General features: G+C 42.6%; 1 protein-coding gene across 1 annotated transcript in view; it reads right to left on the minus strand.

The window, feature by feature from the left end:
• LOC121621825 (steroid hormone receptor ERR2-like) overlaps positions 1 to 23,468 on the minus strand; it is a 67,477-nt gene extending 44,009 nt beyond the window's left edge. The window contains exon 1 of the mRNA XM_041958483.1: positions 23,380 to 23,468. Coding sequence (XP_041814417.1) covers positions 23,380 to 23,381 — 2 coding nt within the window. The 5' untranslated portion in view covers positions 23,382 to 23,468. The remainder of the gene's footprint in view (positions 1 to 23,379) is intronic.
• Positions 23,469 to 23,995: the final 527 nt, after the last annotated feature.

Below are 23,995 nucleotides of genomic sequence, written 5' to 3' on the forward strand. Positions count from 1 at the left end.
CGAGCGAGCACAAGGTAGCAGGGCTTTCAGATGTTATTGTATTTGACTGCTGCTGCACCGGGGCGCCAGTGGATTTAGGTGCTTTTAAGATAAGTTACGAGGACACAAACGCACACCCACAGACGTGCATGGAGACACGCGCAAAAACCAGCCTGTATACCCGCCCGCCCGCCTGCCTGCGCGACACATGCACACACGCACACACACATACGAACACATGTACATGCCAAGCATTTGCATTTCAAACGAGCATAATTGCCCAGGGCGGTGGCAGGGGGAGCGTGGCCTCAGGATTCCCCGAGAGCGCCTGTGAAGTTAACCAATCACGAGTCTAGACTCAGTCGAAGCTCCTCTTTCATACGAGCATATTCACACCAACAGCCTCCTGAGTAATAGGCAGGTAGAGTAGTCACACACCTTTACACAGACAACCCCATTTACTGCCTGTCGCAGTTCAGGTGAAAACCCCAAAAATGAGCCACACTTTCCTTCTCCCCTCGTTCAAGGATCATTTCTAATGGTTTAAAATGACCCATTTTACATTCACGCTGACCAGCACTATGATTGCATACACACACATACACACACACACAATTAGGGATAAATCAGTTTGAGGCGTTTACATGCACTGTGATAACCTGCTGTGGAGCCCTCATTTACATGCAGCTGGTCAGATATCAAATTTCTCCTTGCAATGTTTTTAAAACATTTTAATGGTGGCTCTGGAAATGACTTATTTAGACTTTATATTTGTGTTTCAGTTTCAGTCAGAGCTTTTCTGTAATTGTTCTGGACACAGCTGTGAGTAATGGTCTTTCCTGTCACAGCGATACTTTCCCTGCGCCGTGTCTTTGTCAAGGACGTTTTAAAAACCCTCTTGTTAGGTGTTATGGCCAAGAAATCTGTTTGCGGCATCAAAACTTTATCTGTGTTAATCAGGTTTCTCTAAATCGTCTCGCACTACGTCGCTGCTGTCACCAGTCAGAAGATAAACCATAAAAAGGGAAGTCTAAGTTGAAACCTCATTGAGCACAAAAACACCCTGATGCGATTTACAGGATATTCCTTTTAGCAGGACTTAAAAGTCTGGAAAGGTATCATCTGTCTTGACACAGGATCAGGACATCGCTTCAGGACAATGCTGCTGCACAAGGAAGTAGAATCCACAAATCTTATTAATATTACAAACTGCTGTTGGGTTGAAAATATTGAGGATACAGTCGGCTATGATAAGAAATTGTAGTACAGAAATGCAAAAGATATGTTTTAAGTAATTGGAAAACTGCCGTCATTGCACAGTTTGTCCACCAGACAGAAAAGTTGATTTTTTGATTGTAAAATGTCTCGTTCAGTACATATCCTGGTCACATTTCATTAACAACCAATTGTACATGGATGCAGGAACAGTTATATTATCCCAAAGAAAGAGCAGAGCAGGGACTCATTCAGATGCTGGATTCACTGTCTTGTGCACTAAAATGATGTTACTGTTGGTTGTCTGGGTTTATCTAATGTCAGCATGCTGCTTGCATGTTTGCTGTTTTTTGTCATTTGTCCATTCATGAGTCTTTTACTTTATCTAGTTTGTATTCACTGATGAAAAATGTAATACATTTTGTCATAGTTCTCGTTACCTTTTATGCTGTTTTTGTCTCATTTTTGTCATGAAAAACAGGTCACCAACAAATATTTTTCATCATAGTTTTTGATGATTAAAAAAAAAAACGGTGCAACAAAGCAACAGACTAAGGAAGCACATCAGTGCAGGAGAACAATTATCTCTGGACTTCAGTGGATGTAAACACACTGTAGATAGAAGAAACCAGAAACAGACAACATGCACAGCTTTTACTCTATGCACAGAGACATTTCTAACACATCAGATGGCCTCGCACATTCTCGCCAGACTCATGGCGGCCTGCCGGGGACGGTAAGGGAACGACAGAGGAAGCTGAGGTGATGCTGACTCTGTTGCTACATGGACTACAGTCGACTGAAACGTAAGCTGCCTCGTTGCTGGAAAGACTGATGGCCTGGCAGAAGTGTTATTTGTCTTGTATTGCTGGGTGAGCCCTCACGTCCACTCAGGAAGAGATGAAAGAGGGACGGACGGACGGTCTGTCTGGGAGAAGTGCTAGCAACGTGGTGGAGAACAATCTGTCACCGGCAGTCATCACTTAACTGAGCCCAGAGCTGCACCACTCGCTCAATGAGAACCTCACCAGACTTAAATGGGAGCGCTGGGCAGAGCCAGGAAGAGACATGATTAAAAATATGCATGAAATGAAATGAAATGCAAATCCTTCACTCTTTTGCTTTCATACCGAGCTCAAAAATGCAGGACAACAGACACAATTTGACAAAAAAAAAGGAATCACCAGTGTACAAAATTAGATCAACAATAAGGAATATTTAAGACAACATTATTCGACCTTATTCACAAACAGTCATATCCCATGTTATCACCCGCGTGTCGCACTAAGCAACACACAAACACACTTTAGTATCTAATAGGAGCTGGCACTGCACGTGGAGGTGAAGGACGTGCAGAGGGGCCGCCCTGTCTCATGACACAATAAATGACTGTGATCCAGGTTCCAGCAAAAACAAGGACTGCTTTTCAATTCCACCTCTTTTACCCAGATGAGTGATGAACCCGAGGTAAGAGGTGCAGTGTTGTGGTATTAATATACATCAGGGGCCAGAGCGGCACACTAAATCAGGAGCCACAGTGCATTTGTTATTCTAATGACAAGCAATAGCCACGTTTGGGGCTGCGTGGAGTGGAGAGATCCGAAACTGTGAGAGGACTAAAGTTAAACAAAGAAAAAAAAGACTTGAAGTAAAAACGAGGAAAGGTCTTAAAGAGGAATGACTTGGGGACTGAGGCTGTATGGTTTGTGATGTGTTTAAGAGGAGCCTTTTTACTTGAAGCAGTAGCAGTCAGCTAAACCTGGAGAGGATGACAGATAAGGGTTAATCTATACAAATAATAGACAAAAGCAATCTAACTGAGTGCTAAAACTACAAATGTATTTCAGCTAAAGCCACATTTCAATCAAGGCGAGCCAGTTTTTAAAATCACATTAAAGGCCCTTTACTTCAAATCACTTTTATTCATCTCCGAGGTGTTTTAACCACCAGCTGCTCATCTGACCCGATAGATCATAAATCAGCTTTCAGGAGAAGATCGAGTGAAAAGGAGAAGAGAAGACAGACGATTCTGGTGAACTCTCCGGATTGAATAATCAATACTGACAAAAATAAATGGCTGGACTATTTATCAGAGCCTGTGGTCAGCGCTACAGCAGAACTCCTGTAATGTATATTTCATACACTTTTATACTCATTGATTACCTGCCCTGTAGTTTGTAAATTACGTGTTTATTGATCTGCTCATCATACAGTTGTGGCTTTTACTGTTGGCCATTTGTGCCGCTGATAAAGAGATCAGGATTGAACTCTATAATGTAAATCTTGAGCCATTTTCGACCAATTTTATAAGGTATTTTCAGGTAAAATAGATATTTATACACGATAAAGTAACATTTTTATCTTCTTGCATTCTCCTATATTCTTGTGTAGATTATTATCAACATCACCTTATTATTAGATTACTTAAGAAAAGAAGCATTTAAAAGGCTGATGTAAGGAAAGGCTAATAGAAAGTCAAGATTGCTGCACATATTGAGTATTGGTTGTCTCTAAATTGTTCCTGATTTAAAGGGACAGTTCACCCTTAAATCAAAAATACATTTTCTGCTCTTACCTGTCGTGCTATTTATCCAGCTAGAGTGTCTTGGTTCTGGATATATCTGCTGCAGAGATGCCTGCGTTCTCTTGAATACAATGGAACTAGGTGGGACTCGGCATGTGTTGCTCAAGGGGCCAAAAAAAATACATATGAAGTCAACAGCAATGTCTCTCACTGTCTTCAGACAGTGCGTGATGTAAACACTAATGGCTTCCTCCTCGGCCGAGCTGTAATGTTAGCCAGCAGTATCGCTTAGCTATAAACTAATCTCCACAAGATGACAATGTCAGACTGGAGTTTGGGGATTAGATGCACAGTTCCTTCTGTGCAGTGATCCCTGGTCATGTTGTGCATCGATTTAACAATACTTGCCAAAAAAAAAAAAATACAAAAAAACAAGTAAAATCAATCTCTTGGTATCTCTAAATAAAAATCCAATCATGTTTTCTTCCTGTTAAACGGTACATGCTACGTAGTCTTGAACTAACCGATTTCAACCATTAATATCATGACATCAAAACACTGTGATCACAGGTCTGGTATCTGTGACAGCACCAGATTATGCATTTTAGGCATTTTAGGCATTTTACAGTAGACTGCTTCAGTGGGGGGGGGTGGTGAAGGTGATGGAAGAGGCGAGCAGTCCTGACTCCAGTCAATGATTGAATGGACGCTAGCGTACAACTGAATCACTGTAATTCGCCATGTTTGTCATGACGCTCCCACTTTATGGAAGCTAGATACTCTCTGTGCGCCGTTTCATCTGGACTTCAAAAATCACACTCTGAGGGCAACTTCTGCAGGATCACAAGGTGATTCCTGCACCTCGAGTCAAAAATATTGATTAAAGGTGATAGATGGAACATGAAGAAAGACCAGTCAGAAGTGCCATTTATTCTCATTATCTGAGCTTATGTTCCACAGGGAGACTGAAGTCAAAAGATGAACAGACGCGTCCCCGTGAATCCGAACAGATTCCACTCCTACAGCCTAAGACTGAGAGAGAGATAGTTAGGGAGGGAGGGACGGAGGCACGGTTTGGATCGATGGCGCCAGATCAATGATCAATAGGCCGCTCTCACCAATACACTTCCTGCTGACGCTCGGAGCTCTGATTACACAGATGAAATGGGTGGGCAGGGCCACAGTGTGATGATGATTTATGTTAGCAGGGCAGATGTTTCATTTTGGAGAGAGACGGTCTGATAAACGTGGCTGAATGTCACCGCCCGGACAGTGAGTGAGTACGTTAACATTCACACCAACGGACTGGTCTGATAGTAAGACCTACATGTAAGAATCATGACTTCCAGGAAGTAGTCAACACTTCAGAACAAGGGGAAAAAAGAGGCTTCGGTGCTCCTGCAGACGTCAAAGTGCTCATCGCTTTAGTGCACAGTTGGACACCAGAGAGGTTGAATATCTGACAAAGGGGAGGAAGAAGAAGTACTTAAAGGCTCAATCACACAGGTAATGCCAAGTAATTCTTAATATTCAAGCCAAACTGTGCTCTTGCAGGCCAAAATCTCTTCTCCACAGACACCACACTCAGCGAGGAGGACGCAGTAACTGAAGGGGGAAGATAGCAAGAAAGATCAAAATCAATATCAAACTGGCCGAGCAACCAAGAACAAGCCAATAGATCATTTCCCTGCAGTAACATGGATGATACTTTATCATTATAGATTACTAATATACTAGATTATCACACACAGTTTATGTTATAGAATTTCTTCACTGTAGATGTTTTGTTTTTCTTCTTGGAAGAAGTGAAAATATGCCACAAGATTTCAGATGAAATATTTTGTCTGCAAGATGACTAAGACATTTTTACCCTCACTGACACTAATCTCAGTTTGAGTCTGAACTTTTGCAAACCTGACTGAGCGCCAATCTCAACATAATGCAAAAATAGATGATTCATAGTACAGAAAAATAAGCTGCCTTTTAATTCGATTCTATCTGGTTGGACATTTCAGTGTCATCAGTGGCTTAAAGAGAATATTTCTATACTGTATACATATATATCATTTGATAGGTAACACCATTACTTTTCTGCTCTGCAATAAAGGTCACTGTGTTTTGCTGCAGTGATTTTATTTGTATTAGAAACTGTGTAACACTGCATGTGTGAATCGGTGTCTTGCACGTGCTGTAAAGTGCAGCTTATGTCACCAAATGTCTCTTAGAACAAAACACTCTGTTTCCTTGTTTACAAGCTTACACAAACAGACTGACAGAAGCCACCGGGACAAAAATTCACAACAACCCTTCCCATACTCTTTTCACATCGGTGCAACCAACACACATCCCTGCGCGCGCACACAGGGGTGAACACGAATCACATGCATGCACACACCCAGACACACACACACACACGAGGGCCTCGTTGCGACCTGTCAGTCACCCATGCCTCTCACAGCCAAGGCCAAGTGACAACTGTTAAATCGGAGCATGCCTTCATCCCTGCCATGGCTAATGCTGTTAACTGCAGAGCAGCATCTCGGCTAACACATTCTGGGCAACTCTAATTACCCCCGATAGGGTACCGCTGCTCCCTCTGCCCACATGGTGCCCATCTCCATACCACGGTGGAGAGCGTGGCCAAACGAGAGCATAAAGGACCACCAATTTTCTATTTCTTATCAATTTCATCGTAAAGAGCTAAACTCTGTCTCTAACATCTGTGCTTCTGTAATCGGGGTGTAGCTCAATAAATATGTGGACGCCCCCCCACCCCTCTTCCAGATCCCACCTTGAGTTACCCCCTTGCAACTGTTTCCACCCGGCTCTTAGCCGTGGTAAATTGGGTTAACGCTCACTAAGTGTCCCATCGTTAGCGTTGTTAATTGACTAGTGCGTGTGATAATTAACAGGGAGCGGACTGCCTACCTCGCTAATCTTATTTAGGTCATTTGCATTTAAAATGGTTTTGGCCTCTCTGGCAAGTTGGAAAAAAAAAAAAACACGCTCTTGGAAATCAGGCTTGATGGGCGAGTCGGACTGAACAGCCACTTAACATAAAAGCCTGTGAAATTGGGGTTGATGCATTTTGTGTGAAACGCCGTAGTTCAAAACTGTACTTTTTGAACTCCTTTCTGCGCAGAATAGACACCTGTGGTTTGAATATAAAAAAGGAGAAATTAGCATCATTAGAGCATCAAAGAAACACGAAGTTCTGCACGCTGGACCTGCATGGCTGTGTTTACCAAAGGCACGCTGTCCCATAAAAGTTCCCCGCATCCCATTTCTCTTACTAACTAGTGTTGTGAACTCTTAATGTATGAAGGTTGATTTTGTTGTCGTGCTGTGATACCTCCAGATGAATGTTTCCTTTGTTGAAGCACCTTCTGTCCTATTTTGGCAATGACACGAGCGCTCGGTAGCTACAGGGGAGACACACGACTGAGCACTCCTCCTGATTCACACAAGCATTAACACAGCACATTAGCTCGGCGGAGTAGTGGGAATGAAAGATGGGCTAACACCGCTGCCCCAGGCAAAGTGAAGACGTACACTAAAGCCAGCTGCCATCTATTATGGATAGCCAGCGCCGACCCCCACTGTTGGTGTTACGGGGGTGACAGTGCTGTCCTTGCCGAGGCGGTGACCTTCCTTGGTGGGGAGAGGGCGCTGGGCAGATTAAAAGTGGACTGGCTCACCGTGCAGTCCAGGCGTGCCCCTGATGTTCAGCCCAGATGGTGACCACACACACTCTTGAGCACACACAAGTAAATACATACACACACGTTCTGCTGCATCCCGGACGGCAGATGTGGGGTACGAACGCAGCCGCTCCTCAGGGCGCTCAGCCTTCAGAGTCTATACACTCTACGTCTACATTCCCCACCACACACGCACGCACACACGCAGAGCAACACGTGCACACACGCACACACACATACACACACCACAGGCAGTCCTCAGAGGTCTAACCAACCCTCACCTCCTCCACTCTCCTTCTGAGTGTTTCTCCATCACTTAATTCTGGCTGTATGTATGTGAATCATCCATCACTCACTCAATCAGTCCATTGAATTTCATTTAGTGCGGTGTTACACAGGGCATGTGATTGATTCACTGGTACCTTTTCACTGAAGCTTGAATGACACACAATGCTGGTTTGTAGACGCTCTCGCTCACACACACACACGTATATCGCTTGCTTATACCCTGCTGCAGTGGGTCTCCATTGCCAGGGGGGAGAGTTGGGTGCCCACGCTGCCAAAGAAGACCCCTTTGAGATTTACTCAAGGTCGCCATGTCCAGCTGGCTGTGCCAACATCTGTTCAGAATGGCCTCAAGACTGGCATGAGAGAGGCCTGTCTGCGCTGCTTGACCTTGGATCAACGGCCACATTTGGAAAAATAACTGTTACCACAGAAACCGCTAGCTGACGTTTCATAAAGTCCATACATGGCAACCATTTTTGCCACTTTTTATAATTTGTGTGTAATTTACTTTTACTAATAAATAAAACCTGTCACTAATATATCAGCTAATATTAGTTCATTGCAGACGTATCTGTATCGGTGTGAATGTTGGGTCATAGTTAAGAAATGTCCGTATGGACAAGGTTTAAGGTTATTTAAAAACAGGAAAAGACTGGTTGAGTTTTACACTTTATTATGTTCCACTCAGTACACAACTTGATCACAATTTGTAAGAAAAAAAAAAACAAATCCAAGGAATCTAACATGTTTTTGTGTATATATAAAAAAATGTACTGATATATTGTAATTGCATTTGGATCAGTACCAGCACATTTCTAAAACATTGTAAAATGCAGGCTAGATTAAACTGTACAAGACAAAATGAGAGTTGTGCAACTGACGGCTGAGTAAAAGGACTGATTGCAGTTCAAACTAGAAAAACTTAAGGCATGGATATCATTTTCCAAATCTATAAAACGTCTTTTTCATTTTCATCATTGATGTATTTCTGTTGTTCTCTAATCTTGATATATTTGATTGTAAATGCCTTTAAGAAGAGATATCCAAGCTTCTTCTGACTTTAGGAGTCAGAAATTATGCTTGCAACATCCAGTGTTATTGTCAGAGTACAGGTCAGTATCATCTGCATAACGAGAGAAACATCATAATTGTAAGATGTAAGAATATGGCATTTTAAATTATATACAACCCCAATTCCAAAAAGTTGGCACACAACATGACAACGCATAAGTCAAAGTATTAGTTTCTCTACATTCAGCATAGTTTACATGGTTTGATAAAGACAATTCATGGGGTCAAATAGAAGATCAGGGGTTTTATAATAAAGCCATAATGATGAAATACATGTGTTTTTTTTTTAAATTAACGGCTCAACGCGTTGAAAAAAACAACATACACCATAACCAAAATGTGTTTCCTCTACTGCCCAAGGTCTTTTGTGTAAATGCGATTATTGTGCAGTGAATCTCTGGAATGAACCAAACATTATAATATTTATATTTGAGTTTCATCTTTCGTCCCGCTTCACGATGACAGCAAGTTTCAAAAAAAGGCAAATGACATCTATTCATCACCACATCGGTAAGTGTGGCATTCGTGGACAGAAAAATGATTGACCGCTACCAACACTTTCCTTGTTTTAATTCTTCATCGAGGTTGTTCTCTGCCAGCAAGGCCATCGATTTTTCTATCAAATACGAAAACAGGCATTGTGGAGAGGCCGCAGAGGTCAGTGTGAATTAGAGCAGAGGTGTGTGTGTGTGTGTGTGCGTGTGTGTGTGTGTGAGGGCGTCCCCTCCCCTACATCCTCATTGTCACTCCCCAAAGGCCTCTCTGTTAAATTGGCTGACAGATAATAAGATCATACAGGAGAGTACAGACACAGAGACCTTTGTCCCACAATCCAACAGTCTTACTTCTGATAAATCTCCTGGCCTGCATCTCAAAACACAGAGAAGCGAGTACAGCATGGACACACGTGACAGGAAGAAAATCTAACTGAGCTTTGATGTAAATATTTAATATCCAGGCCTCAACACTAACAGCTAACCAACCAGGCGTCAGCTTTCGGTTGCTGAAACTGGAAATATGGCTGCCAGTTTCAGTCACCTTATAATTAAGATACTATGCAGCTATATGTCATCTTAATAATGAAAATGTGAATGTTTGAAAGCTTTATTACAGAAACCAAACAAAATTCTTTATCAGTTGCATTTCATCTGACACTGAAATTGAATCTTAAGTGTTATCAGTTAATGTGTCCATCCTCAAGTCCTGTACAGAATATACCAGCAGTGCATCTGTTGCCATGTTCTTCACAGATGCCTCAAAAATGAATCCAGCTAAGCTCTTGCAGCCTCAGCTTCATCAGGTACTTGTCTAGCCCCGTGGTTCTGTGGGATCTGCTACCTTCAGCTAGTGAACTGGATGTGTCTCTTATCGAGGTGTTTGTTGTACACGATCTGCAGTGTGATTTTCAGCCCAGCTCAAAAATGCCGGGACACTTCCCCTCCAGCACTTTACAAATGTCTTTTTCTTTTCCACTCAGGTTTATCTGGTTCTTTGTCAGTTGGATCAATGCGCACAGACCTTAGTGATGTTGAAGCGTTGGTGGAACTCTTCACCCCACAGTTAAAACTGAATTTGCTTCATCATTACCTTTAAAACAAATACCTGAGCGCACACGCGTAAACACACCAAGGCACACGCAGCGCTGTCTGCTTCCAGTTCCAAATGTGAAACCAATATTTAAATATTAACAAGGGACAAATGTTAAAAAACTATTTATTTCGGGGTGCATTTTTCAGTGTTTGCTGTCCTAATTTCATATTATTAAAAAGGCAAAAGGCAAAGAATCGGTTGCCAATTTCTGGACAAGACTGCTATTGGTAACCTAGCAACCCAAAATGTTGGGCCCTAATATGTCATGATTTATAAATCAAACTTTCCTTTTTTCTTTTGAACTGGCTAAAAAAAATAAGAACTGGAATAGAGTAGATTTTACAAATGGATTATTGTTATTAGTAGGAGCAGCAGTATCAGTAGTAGTAATAGTAGAAGTATTAAGGTTCAATTTCTTTGGTGTCTTCACACCATTTGACCTTGTGCATATTCATGTGATCATAACTGTATTTTATCAATCATTGTACAAAGCAACTGACTGATGTCAATATATGGCACACACACACGGTAAATAACATACGGTATTAGTGCAGGACACAATGTAAACTTGATTTCTTGATTTTAGTGGTCAATAAAGCTTTAAAGCAACAAAATCATCTGAGGTTTCATCATTTCTAATATGTGCAAAACTGCTCACCACATGGAGAGTGTGATACATATCAAAAATGAAAGGTGTGAAACAGTCTATTCATCTCCACTCATTTACAGATCATGGTGGCAGTAGTGTGGTTTGCCAAGCACCATTAAATTAAAAGGATGATGAAGCAGAGATTAAACATCATCCATTGTTTTGGGACTGTTCTCAGTTGTCGACATCAGTCAAACTCTTGTAGCTCTTCTGTTTGTGGTCCCAGTATTGACACTAGCTGCTCCCACTTTTTCCTCATTAGCTCTAAATCTCTTTGCTAAAATCCCAAACGGGCCAATTCAACCACTATCTTCTTTACATTTATCTATAGTATTCAAATTGCGATGCGCAGCTCTCCTTTCCCCCCTCAATACATCCCCACAGCGTGTCCTCGGGCCTTCTGCCCCAAGGGCTCATGGGATACGAATACTCCCTGGGGCTGCTGTTTTCACAGCCTGTGAGAGAAGCACTCGAGAGAGAAGGGGAGAGAACAGCAGAGAGGCGGCAGCAGCATTTCTCTGTTTGCTTGATGTCACTATAATGGAAATATGCATAAGTGAGAAAAGGCATAGTGGGCCTTTGGGGCCCACGAAGTACAAATATTTTAATAACAAACACTTTCAGTGTTTGCCTCCTGTAACGGCACCTGGGTATTATTTCACACTGAATGCAGTCAGTCGGTGCTGTATTCTGTATGCATAAAGATATAGATGTTTTCTTCTTTTACTGGAAGTGATTTTCATGCTGTGGAAAGTTTTGCTGGTGATATGTCCTTTGGAGAACTGTCATTAATCAAAAGTCAAAGTCACCTCAGATCTCACATTAGAATAGACCAGTTTAGCTACGGCTGAAATTGCAGCTGACCCCTCTTGCCCTGAGCACTTATTCAAAATCAGCAACACGGCCATAGGGGGCTAAAACAACTAAATTGAGTGAGGTTGCAAGAAGCTAGTAAGAGTACTGAGGGAAAATACCCAATAAAGCAATGCCAACTGGAGATCTCAAGGGTTTCCTTGAGCTTTCTAATGTCCTGATGGGTGACTTATAGCTTTATATACGCTATAAATGTAAATGACAAAGGGGTTATACTGTAGAGAATAGAAGAAAAATGAACAAAATTGTCGTGTCATGCCAAAATAGTAACCTATGTCCCGTGCAAAGGTGCCTGCGGTCAAAAACAGACCTAAAAAGCATCTGACACGACAGCTGAAACCTCCTGCTTCACAAGGTAAAGTTGCTGTATCGAAACCAAACTACAACGACTTTACATGAAATTATAAAACTGTGCCACCAACAATAATCGTTTGCAGAGAACTTGCTGCGACTAAAACTAGAGGAGAATTGTATGTAAGTGTCGTCTGATATCCATGAACAATTTAAAAAGATTATATTTCATTATTTGTAAAAACTTCTTTACACCAGCCGCAGTGTTTTGATGATTTATAGAATAATGTGCTGTTGGTTTTATAATTAGCAACCAGACAACATACAGTAGATAAACAGGGAGAGCAGGTTCGACGAGCCCTCTGCTTCCAGTATATGTGAGTTTTTGCAGCCTATTTAAATGGATTTGCTTTTCAGTTTCTGTTATTGTCTTGAAATTTCTTCAATTTTTGTTATTCTCACATTAGAGCTTCACTCTGAGCAGCTGAAAATAACTCACAGACAATCACGGGCCTCGATATTAGTGGACATTTGCGTCAGTGTGTTTGAGACTGGTGAAAAGAAAATATGGAAAGCGGGTTCTGCTGAACAAGTTCGACTCCGCTCTCGGATTTTCATAATGAGCTGTCAGTCATTTCTCAGTGCCCAGCAACTTTCATCTGCCCTGATTCCTCCCAACCTCCCCCATTCATCACTCCTTTCTCTCTTCCGCGACACACTCCTCCGACGCCCCGTGTCGTTTATCACGTCCGGTGGAATAGAGTTTCTCCAGCTGTCAATTTAGGAAATGGAGTGACGAGCGAGACCCCTGGGACCCCTGCACTAATCTCGGACTGCAATGTTACGGAAAATGATGTACATCTCCAGCAGCCGGTTGCACTCGCATCCGCGGGAGCGCTTGTGTACATCACTTACCCGTCCTCACCCAAAATTCATCCTGTCAGTAAACAAACAACTAATCAAACGCTGCAGCAGGGCAAACTCAACGTATTTATCTCTCCTGCTGTTGTGCCGATGACATCACACATTTACCACCTGTATAGAACTCTTAAATGTATCCTAAAATTATACCCAAAGGCAGGAAAAATCTACTCACCTCTGCTCTACTTTACACAACTGCTCTTTCACCTCAGTGGCGTTCGATACACTACTACGTGCCCCGGGGTTGTGATGGTCAGCGCTGCCGTTGCTGTCAGAGCCTGCGGTGAAAAATGCCAGTGTCACACAGTTATGCGTCCCACGGGGAACAGATATCATAGTCGGTTACATGACAGGTGTGGCGGATGAGCAGGGAGTCTGCTCATCGTTCTGCTGACCGGTTAAGGCAGCAGCAGACAGAATGTGATGCGTGCTACTCTACACACACCTCATGTCCACTAATAACACAAATCATGTCTTATTATGTGGGAAAATTTGAGGCCTGCAGGTAATGAGCAAGTTTGTCTTTTCAATGTCTGCAAAAGTGGATTTAATTTATGCAACATGATGCACGAGTTTGTCTCCTGCTTCAGAAAACAAATAGTATAATACTATACAGCACCATAAGAAGCAGTTACTGGCTCCACCGCACTGTGAGGTCGTGTGAAACAGTATTCTAATGCAGCCGTTATTCCATTTGCCGGCCACTTGTAATCACCCTTGTGGTTTAAAAGGTCGAGGGGTCAGGGGTTATGGGAGATAAGGACTCTTGGGACCGTCATAAAACACTTGCGACACTTCAGCCCTCGTTTGTCATGCCAGAGCTCGATATCACTCATTCATCTTGGTTAGGAAAGTCTTTTCCTTTAATAGACACCTTACGTCATAATCCTGCATCGTGGCCACAGTCTGCACGCTGAGACCAGCTTTCTGGTTTTATTTTTGCAGCTATGTTTAGAGCATGATGTATTTTTGCACTGCGAAAAAAGAAAAATCTGCCGTGGTTTCAGATGAATGTGTGCGTTTGTACGGATCCTGTATAAATTTACAGCAGCTTTATTTAAAATCATTTTTCCTCCCCCGTGCCCTCGCAGTAGCAGGAGTTTGAGGTTTTCAAAGTCAAAAAAACACTTCCTCAGATGGGGTGGCAACAGTGACTGCTCGCCCTCATCCACATCCGCTTTGTATTTTTTCCTGAATTTGCCAGCGCAGAGAGGAACAATCAAACGGCCGACAAAACAAATGAGATTCTCTTACATTAGGCAACCGTGTAATCACATTTCCCATGTTGTCTCTTTCCCTATATGCTATATGTCCTGTTGAAATCAGAGCCAGAGAGTAGGAGCTGCACCAGGAGGGTCACAGTGCAGCCTGGTGCAGGCCTCCCTCCGTTACCTCCCTGCACGGAGACGTTCGCTCCCGCTGAGACATCTCATTTAGTGCATCTGCAAACAACATTACAGGTGGAAACGCTTTAGGAGATGTCTTGCAAGCATTAATCCCATTTGTGTCCTAACCCATTTCAAATGTGCATGCGGCTGCACTCATGAAATGAGAGAGACGCTGCGGCGATCGGATGGATGCAAACATTTCCAAGGACTTCAGTGGACGCACAAAGGAAATGTCATCGCTAAGAGGATCTGCATTCAAAGAAGAGAAAAGAGAGTAGGTGGCTTTAAAATGTTGAGCAGTGAGAGGTTGATTTCATAAACCGCATGTATGGAAATCAAATGTTAAATTAAATTCAAAAGGCTCTTGTGTAATTTAGGTGTAAGAAAACAGAAATAATGTCTATTAAATCATAAAGTGTGCATTATTTTGTTCAAAATACCAACACAGAAAGAAACAGGGAGCCTATAGGAGAAGGTACATTTCTAAGAGTGTGACCACAAATCTTAAAATGAAGCAGTTAACAGCAGCAGGTGGTGACACAAATATTTGTATCATACGTTTGTGAATACTTAAGTAAAATGCATCTCCTAATTAAATAAATCCTTCCAAAATAATTCATTTTAAAATGTCAGTAATCTACTTAAATTCAATATCACATTTTTTTTTCAATTTTGCAAGTTTAAGTGAGGAAGTTGACAAAAAAAAAACAAAAACGTGACTTCATGTGATGTAATTCTCAACAGGACCATGAGAAGAGATCGGGCACATCACTCAGCAGGCGACGGCTCGAGGAACACAATAAATAAACAAGAAACCCGGAACGGTCTCTGCTTCGCTCACGTTCACTGGACATCACGTTGAGCTTTGACTCGACGAGGAGCCGCTGCGCTCCAAACCTTAGAGACGAGTGACGAGAGTAAAGTTAAGGTTCCTCTGCTTGTCAAATCATTTAGACTAAACTCTGTGAGCTTTAAAATCCAGGTGTGAGTTAAACTTCACTACATCGTGAAGGCAGACATGCAGGCAGTGGATCCAGCATGCATAGTACCAAGTGTGAATCTATATTAAATGCTGCCTGTAGTTAAATACTACCCTCTAGTGGGCGTAACAATGTTGCTGGATGTGTAGTCATGACCCAGCTAGAGGAGGCAGAGGCTGAATTTTAGTATCGGAAAGGAGGTTATTTACAGGTTTTCTTCCCGTCCTTGTTTGCTTAGACTCAAACACAATTCAGAACAACACAGCAATCAGACATGTGATCTTTGCTGAGGTTCGTGAGTCGGCCTGTAATCTGAATATCTGAATTCACTCAATCCTGACGCACGCAAACGGCGCCGAGAATTTTGAAATGATCGCACAAATAGCTGAGGTGAATAGAATGAGATAAGAGCCAAAACCCGCTGATGGAAGAACAGTCACATATCAAATATGTGCGGTGCTGGAAATGATAATTAACTTCATTACGCTCCTGTGATACTGATTTGACAATTCTGTTCTGACTGACGAGGAACAAAGTAGAAATTCAGCTGTTTATTCAAACTGTCATATAATATACAAAGGACAGTGTGCTGGAGCGGGGCCAAACGTGGCGGCAAGTCACGAGGGTTGTCTGTTGATGTGTGACAACACAACTCTAACAATTAATAATAATCGATTGGCTGATCAACAGAAAATCATTTGTCATTCATTCATTCATTTTAGGGGCATAAACGCTGAGCTTTCCCAGATTCCACCTCCTCAGATGTGATGATTTGCTATTTTTCTTCATTGTATGAGACAGAAACTTGAATAGCTCTAAGTTTTATTCTGTCAGTCAGACCAGACAAGCCGAGCGAAGACATCATCGTGGCCTCTGAGAAGTTGTGAATGTCATTTTTTTCCAGCTGTTTTTCAATATTTCATAGACGGATTAGTGGAGAAAACAATCAGCTGATTAACTGATCAGCAGCCCTACGCACCTGTACTCATTTTGCAGTTTAACTTCAACGCTCTGAGCTAAACTACTGTCAGCTGAATGACATACTCCACCCAATCCCCATCTCCGCCTGCTCTTAGCATTCTCCTCCTTGGTCACGTCCAATTAGCTATCCCCTAAACACTCTTTCTCATTAGGCTAGCCATAATCCACTCATCGTGCCTTGATTTGGCAAATAAATCACACTCTTGAGTTTTTTCAGACTCTTTTCCCTCCCTGCCTCCGCCACCGCCGCTGTCTTTTTAAACTCCGTCTCTCCCTCAGCCTCGTTAACCCTGTCCAGAGTTTCTACGGTGACAATCTCCACCAGGCCTCCTCATTGGACATGGCAGCCGGCAATTTGCATGCCAGACTATTTCTCTTCATCATTGGGCCTCTTTCTCGCTCTCTCTCATTCTCTCTCCCTCTCTTTCCCTATGCTAGAAGAATAGAGAATAACTCAGCAACTGACGGCAGACGGCATGCACGTCCTTGTCCTACAAGGTTACGAATCCATTTCATCTGTGCAAGAGGGGAGTGAATTAAAATAAATGATGGCTGGACATTTATTGCATTCTGGGGGTGAAGGAGGGATTGGGGAGGAGAGGCACAAGTTGCAGAGTGAGACTTGTGTCTCATACTGAAGCAGACTGGCAGACAGTTTGATATTGACTGGCATACGGCGTTGGCACAAAGAATGAAGACAATAGGAAGACAATAGAATTACCCGCCATAGGGCTGAGTTTGGATGGGTTAGTCTCCGAGGCCGTCGTGCTTCAGTCTGAGCTGTTGCTCCGCGATCATTTAACTCTTCACGTGTCAGCGATCGCAGCTCTGCACACTGTGTTTCAGAGGTCAGCGGACAGTAACAAGTCCGAGCTGATCTGTGCCACTCACTCCAACACACAGCTGAATATTATTCATGTGTTGACACTTTCATGTTTTATATTTAACACTGGTTTATTCAAGTTTACAGCATTTCACAAGCACTTTTAGTTGTTTGCAGGTACAGAGTGGGCTGCGCAGTTTTCTGACCCTCTGTGGAATATGATGGAATGGAATTTAAAGATTTCTACGGCATTTTCTACTGAATATTTTTTCTTTTTAGCGCGTTCATTTTCGTAACAAGGGAGAGTGGATTAACAAAGCCTGTTTCGCTTTCATCTACAAGAAGAGTCGACGTGAACGCAGTCCATGTCAACTTTTGGTTTACACTCACTATCAAGCTTCAGAGCTTATGAAATATGTTAATGTAACAATTCTGAAGAAGGGTCATTCACTAGAGCCAGTGTTTGGTTTGTCCGTGTTCTGGGCTACTGTAGAAACATGGCGGTGCAACATGTCTCTGTGGAAGTGACAAAACCCACAACGCTTCTTATTTTCAGGTGATTATACACTAGTGAAAACTTAGTTATGAGTATTATATTCCATTCCAGCCATATTCAGCCAAAAATCCCCCTAAATCTTGCACACTGGACCTTTAAGCCGCTGTTGTTCACCTGCTAGGAATGTCTTGAGCCTATTTTGTCCACACTTGGACCGTTACACGGTCTATGATATTTCTAACCTTGGAGTCACTGCTTTCATTTAAAATTCAGGACTTTGATGTTGTAAAAAGGACGGGGATAGTGTTTATGGATGTCACTGGAGAACCGCTGCGCATCACTCCAAAACGCTCCTCGTTTCCGTCTGCGTGTTCCAGAAATACATCCTTGGACCCAAAGGATCCCCGGCTAAGTGACTTTTTTCCTGTTGACCACAAAGCTATCAATATGTCTGCCTCTTGACACCGCCCTATCTCTCTCTGGACACGGGGGCCGGACTCTGAATGCTGACTACTGCTCGCTGCACAACTCTCCTGGACCTCTTCCAGAACACTCTATTGTAATACAGTTATTTTTAGACAAGCCGACGCAAATAAATATTTATAGTTGTTTGCGGGTCAGGGGTCTCGATGAACCGCGGGGAGGATGGCAGTGAATAAACTACAGTATGTAACTGTGTAGGCATGAATAAGGGTTCAATAAAGCAGAGCAGGAATAAACTGATGGGATCCGAACGGAAATATTTAAAGCTTGGCAACTGCTCATGCTTAAAAACATAAAAATATACCTGAGAATTATGATCTTTTAAGCAAATCAAGGTTGAGATCATATCTATCAATACTAATCCCAGTTCGGCTTCAAAATAGCTTAAGTGGAGAGCTGCCTGGTGTCTTACGGGGTTATTCATTGCAATGTGGTGTTACATTTTTACTCACACTTTCCCTGAATGCAGCTTTCTCATTTTCCCTGACATCTGGATGCCTGTGATAATAGCCCTGGCGCTGATCACTTTTGCATTAAACTTCGGTCTGAATGGAGATGTGTGTCACTGGAAATTATTACACTTGTCACTTCACTCCACTTCCTATCAAATTTATACTTTAGAGAGGATATTTCTATGCAAAGAGACTGGAATGACCTAGACAAAGCCTTGGCTCGGGTGATGAAGGAGCAGCACAAGAAGGGAAAATTCAAGGTTCAAGGAAATGAAGAAATGCTGAAGAAGCCAAAATGGTGATTGAATGGAAACGTTTTTCCCTGCCCCCCCCCCCCCCCCCCCCCCGACCAGAATTTGGACAGAATACGAGGGAATATTGTGTTTCTGTCATTGTTCATCTAGCATAACTTTGAGTCTAAATATAGGTTATGTAAGAAAGGCTCGGGACACAAGCGCAAGCGCACACGCACAAAAACAAGACAGTAAGTGAGTCACTGTGCTTTTACTTTGTAATCATGTTTCTATTTTTATTTCTTTCTACCTTTCAAAATAAGATCAGATAGCTTGAATAATGTCACTATATGAAATTAGCAGAAGTAATGACACAATGCATGTCAGTTCAGTGTTGGTATAATTACAAGGTATATAAAGTATAGATGATTCTGATTTTAACAAATATTTACATTCCATATGAATCATCTTTCAAAGCCGAACATTAACAGATGAATTTGTTGACGCAAAATTTTTAGTCTATTTTGTTTCTTTCCCAGTTATTCATCATACAAGAGATTGTTGTCAGAGCGTCCAAGCGGTCAGACAATACAGAGAATACAAAGAAGTCGATTTTAATTTCTGAAAGTGATGGTGTACACCTCCGTCTCTGGGACCATGTGTACCCATAATGGATCAGATTTCACCAGAACATTTTGCCCTGTGCCTTCCTCAATTTTCTGGCTGTCTGAATGAAGAAAAAAAAGAATAAAATGGTGGACTGTGCTATCTGCTTTTCAAAACTGCATCGCTATTTGCCATTGAAGTAAAATGCCTCACAACGATTCGTGATCTCTGGTTTCAACATCCTTTCAGTCCAAACAGAGGCACATTTTGACCTTCCTGGCGACCACAGGACCAGGCATCTATCAGTCAAGGCTGCACAAATAACCGAGCTTGTCATCATCCCTCATCAGCATCTTGATTGTTGAGGAGGACAGATTAGAGGGAATGTCCAAATACATCCGGCGGCCTCTGAAGTGACAGCGAGGGTTTATGGGATAGCAATGCGAGAGCCCCGCCCGCTTCACCTTGACCCTGGCGCCCCTCTTCTTCCGCCACCACTCCTCCTCTCGTCTCAGGCTCGCCGGTCTGACCTCGTCATCCCGGGGCCTCTGGCCTCGCCTCTGACGGCTGAGTTATTACCATAATTACCCAGGAGGCATTGCAGAGAGCGGCCACATGGCAGAGGCCGCCCATGTTTAACAGAATATTTGGGTGTTTTATCGACTTTAACTCAGCACCTGGGGCAGGCGAGAGGGGGCCTGGATGATAAGAAAACCACTCATGTGGGAAATGAAGAGGACCATTTCGCAGACTGAACCAAGAAGGGGATGAAATATACTGTTAATGCAGCAGTGGCCAGTGCACATATGTCATATATTCTCTAAGACAAGGTGTAAATATGCTCATATATTCAGGCGGTGTCGAACAGAAGGACTTGGGTGGAGATAAGCACCATCTAAAAATAGCATGTTAAACCTAATATAATGAAAAACGCATTTTGATTACTTTGTATCAACATCAAATATTGCATGTCCTAAGGTGTAATGCAGGCAGATTATATATACATGTAAATCTTACAGCCGGGACCTTCTGAATCGACAGATTAAAGCAGTTCAGTTTGGGGAAAATTTACAGTTGATTTCACTGTTTTGTTTCTTACTTATTTGGTGTCAGACCAACTTCTAAAGACCTTTTTCATGTAAATTTGCTCATTTGAATTCAGAGACGTCTACGGGATCTAACAGCAGCTCCTCTAACAAACAGTAGTTTAACATACATTCAAACTGAGCACAGGGTCATAAAAAGGTATCCTGAAAAACAGTCAAATTCACCCCAAACCGAACCACTGCTTAAAGAAAAACAATTGTTTTTCTCCTTTCACAATGGCAAATTTAAATACTTTTGGAGGCCAGGAGTACAGTTTGAGCTATATGTAACATTTTTAAGAAAGCTCTTCATAATCCATGTCTATAGTGCCATGTCGAACAGGCCAGGAGGCCATGCATATTCATACAGCTAGAGTGAAGAGTACAGCCCAGCCTGCCATACACAGGGCACAGGGGCCATTGGCCTCAGGCCAACAACGCACAGAGAGACAAAGATTGTGTACAGTAGGCACACACTTCTATTAGCATCTGTATTTACACTTAAAAGCTCAGTCAAACTCACACAGAGAAATATAGAAACACACACATTCACACACGCCCTCGCCTGCTCAGAAAGGTCAGTGCATTAGCATTCCAATACATACAGTATTCAGACTTTCCGAGTCCTATATAGCTACCCATCAAACATGTCCAAGATGGCACTAAGCCGTGTGTGCCCGTGTCTTATTATGCAGACCCATCTGTGTGGGTTCAAAGGTCATGGCCGGGCCTGGCAGGGGCTACAGGTGAGCAGATGAGAACAGTAGGGGCTCGGTTTAATTTAGCTAAGCACTACAGGATGCAGTGCGCCCCTGTACCTGGGAAGGACAAGTTGAACTTTTCACACTGTGCCACCGACTCATCATTTCAACGGGTGGAAAGTCGAGGAAAAATGAGTAATAGAGTCAAAAAAAAAAAAGCTTTTGACGCAGAATCTGTTTCATTGTGGCTGCATTGTTTTTTTTATTTTGTGTGAGCCTTGTTCAAACAAAGGCGGAGAAGCACATAAACACACAAGCCTACGTATACACAGGGCTCTGTCACCAAGTCTCTGTTTTTACCTCCTTTTCTTTCTCTTTTTTTCCCCTTTGTCTGACACACATCCAAGCACACAATACACACAGACATATTGAAAGAAGATGACTGTCAGCACTGTAACTGTGTGTTTGTGTGTGTGTGTGTGTGTGTGTGTGTGTGTGTGTGTAATGGTGTGAGGATGTGAGGGAGAAAATCCCTAATCTGGCATGGACCAGCTTCCTGTCTAGACTCTGCATGAGGAGGCCAGCACTAACCTGGCCAGTGCTGTGAGTGAGTGAGTGAGTGAGTGAGTGTGTGTGTGTGTGTGTGTGTGTATGCATACATGCACACTACCATTGTGTTTGTGCGCAGGCCACAAATGTAAGTGTGAGCAAAAACCCACACTGTGTCTGTGTCTTAGAGAGAGCAGTTGCACACCATCACTGTACTCGTCCAAACCAGAAAACAGACATTAACCTCTGGCCTTCCATATCTACTGTCCAACGTCTGTCTTTAATTGGACAATTTCCAGTAAAGCTCCTTTTTGTTTTCTCTGTTATTTTGACACTTTCTCTGCCACGTGTGCCAATGCTGCCGCGATTCCAAAAGCCAATTTCCTCATTATCCAACTTGCAGCACTTACGGGAATACAGAGGTGGGGGCGTGGAGGGTTAAAGTTGGAGGGAAGTGGAAAAAGGCCTGATGTGGTTTTCTCTGAAATTCCATATGTAGATCAAGGATGAGCTAGAGACTGACTGAAAGAAGGTTTTCCTTCCGTATTCTTTGCCCTTCCTAAATATAGCTGATCGGCTTAACGACAGTATGTCTGGTAGTGAAAGTTGTAATACTGTAGTCTTAAACAGCATAAAACACTTGGATGGAAGAAAGTCAAGTCGCTGAAAATGAATCCCCTCATGGTTTGGTAACATGATTAAACTGAGCTGAATCATAACTGGATTCGCTGACAGGCTCTTACCATCAATCATTCGCACAAACCCTGCCATTAGTAATCACAACAAACAACACTGAGCACAGCAACTTTCTGCCGCCGTCTTACTCACGCTGAGTGCTAATCAAAAAATGCTAAGTGTGTTTAGCCTTAGCTTTGACAGGATTCGTCTGGAGTGTGAATCAACATTGTGGACGCCGCTATTTCATATTCATGCAGGGGCCCAATGACACCTTGTCCTCTGCTTTCCAGAAAGGCCTGAACTCAGCAGATCAACACCCCTTCAGGCCCAGATGTAAAGTGAACAGGCTTCACCTCTGTGACATCAGACCGCCACAGTATGCCGTCTTATGGGAGCGAGCCATCACGGGAGCCTGCCAAAGACCTCCACTATGACCGCGGCGACCAAAAACCAGGAAGAACAAATAACAACGGTGATGGCACACAGAAAGAAAAAGGCAGTTCGATGAAAATATTTGGGGCAAAGTGTTTTTCAGCACTTTTTTGAGAAACTCAAGTAGTTAATATTGTTATATTTAGATTCTTTTAGCTCATTATTTTTGTTCAACAGCTGACAAATTTCCTCTATTGTGTGGTATTTTCCCTCGCATCAACTCTGTTTTTAGCAAACCACCTCCGATAAGCGCAGCACCAAATAGCAGACATGGTTAGCGACTAGCTAGTGAAGAAAATGAAACAACTAGCGTGCCAAGACTTATATATTTTCCCACGGAGGTGGTGGAAACCAAAAGAGATACAAATGAAAAGTGAATATTGGACTTACATTCATGAGGTAGCAAGAAAAACGACTCTAATGGGATGTTGATGTTCATCCATGTCTCCTGTAAGCGAGTGCCTGTTTGCTAACACGTTAGCTATGTCAGGGATGTGCAGATGTGCATCTCTCAGCTGGTTTGAAGGTAATGTGTAAAATACAAACATTGTGCATTATGTACATTCAGCAGATGTTTTAGTCAAGAGTGACTTCTGTGCTGCAGGACAATTACTTATAGCAAGGCTATGTAACTTTAGTTGAACACTATCACATTAACCACAAGAGACAAGGAGAGTCATGAAGTTAAGAAACTTGCTTAGTAATGTCCGTTAGAGAGTAACATCTTGCTAGTTTGCTAACATTAGCTAACAACTAGCCACCGTGAGCGGGAGTGTACCTCTGTTCCCAAGGTCCAAAGTTTCAAAGTGTCTATGTTCCAAAGTTCAATTATCTGTTAACACACATTAACCCTAGAGAACATGGGAACCTAGGAGAGCACATATGGAGATCTTGGGAACATAGTTATGTTCCCATTAAATCCGGCCATATAAATCTGAGGAACGACACTGGGAACATAGGAATGGCCGTATCATGAGCTACTGGTGATAAGAGATCAAGTAAGGCT

The sequence above is a fragment of the Chelmon rostratus genome, chromosome 18 (genome assembly GCF_017976325.1).
Source record: "Chelmon rostratus isolate fCheRos1 chromosome 18, fCheRos1.pri, whole genome shotgun sequence".
Classification (NCBI taxonomy): domain Eukaryota; kingdom Metazoa; phylum Chordata; class Actinopteri; order Chaetodontiformes; family Chaetodontidae; genus Chelmon; species Chelmon rostratus.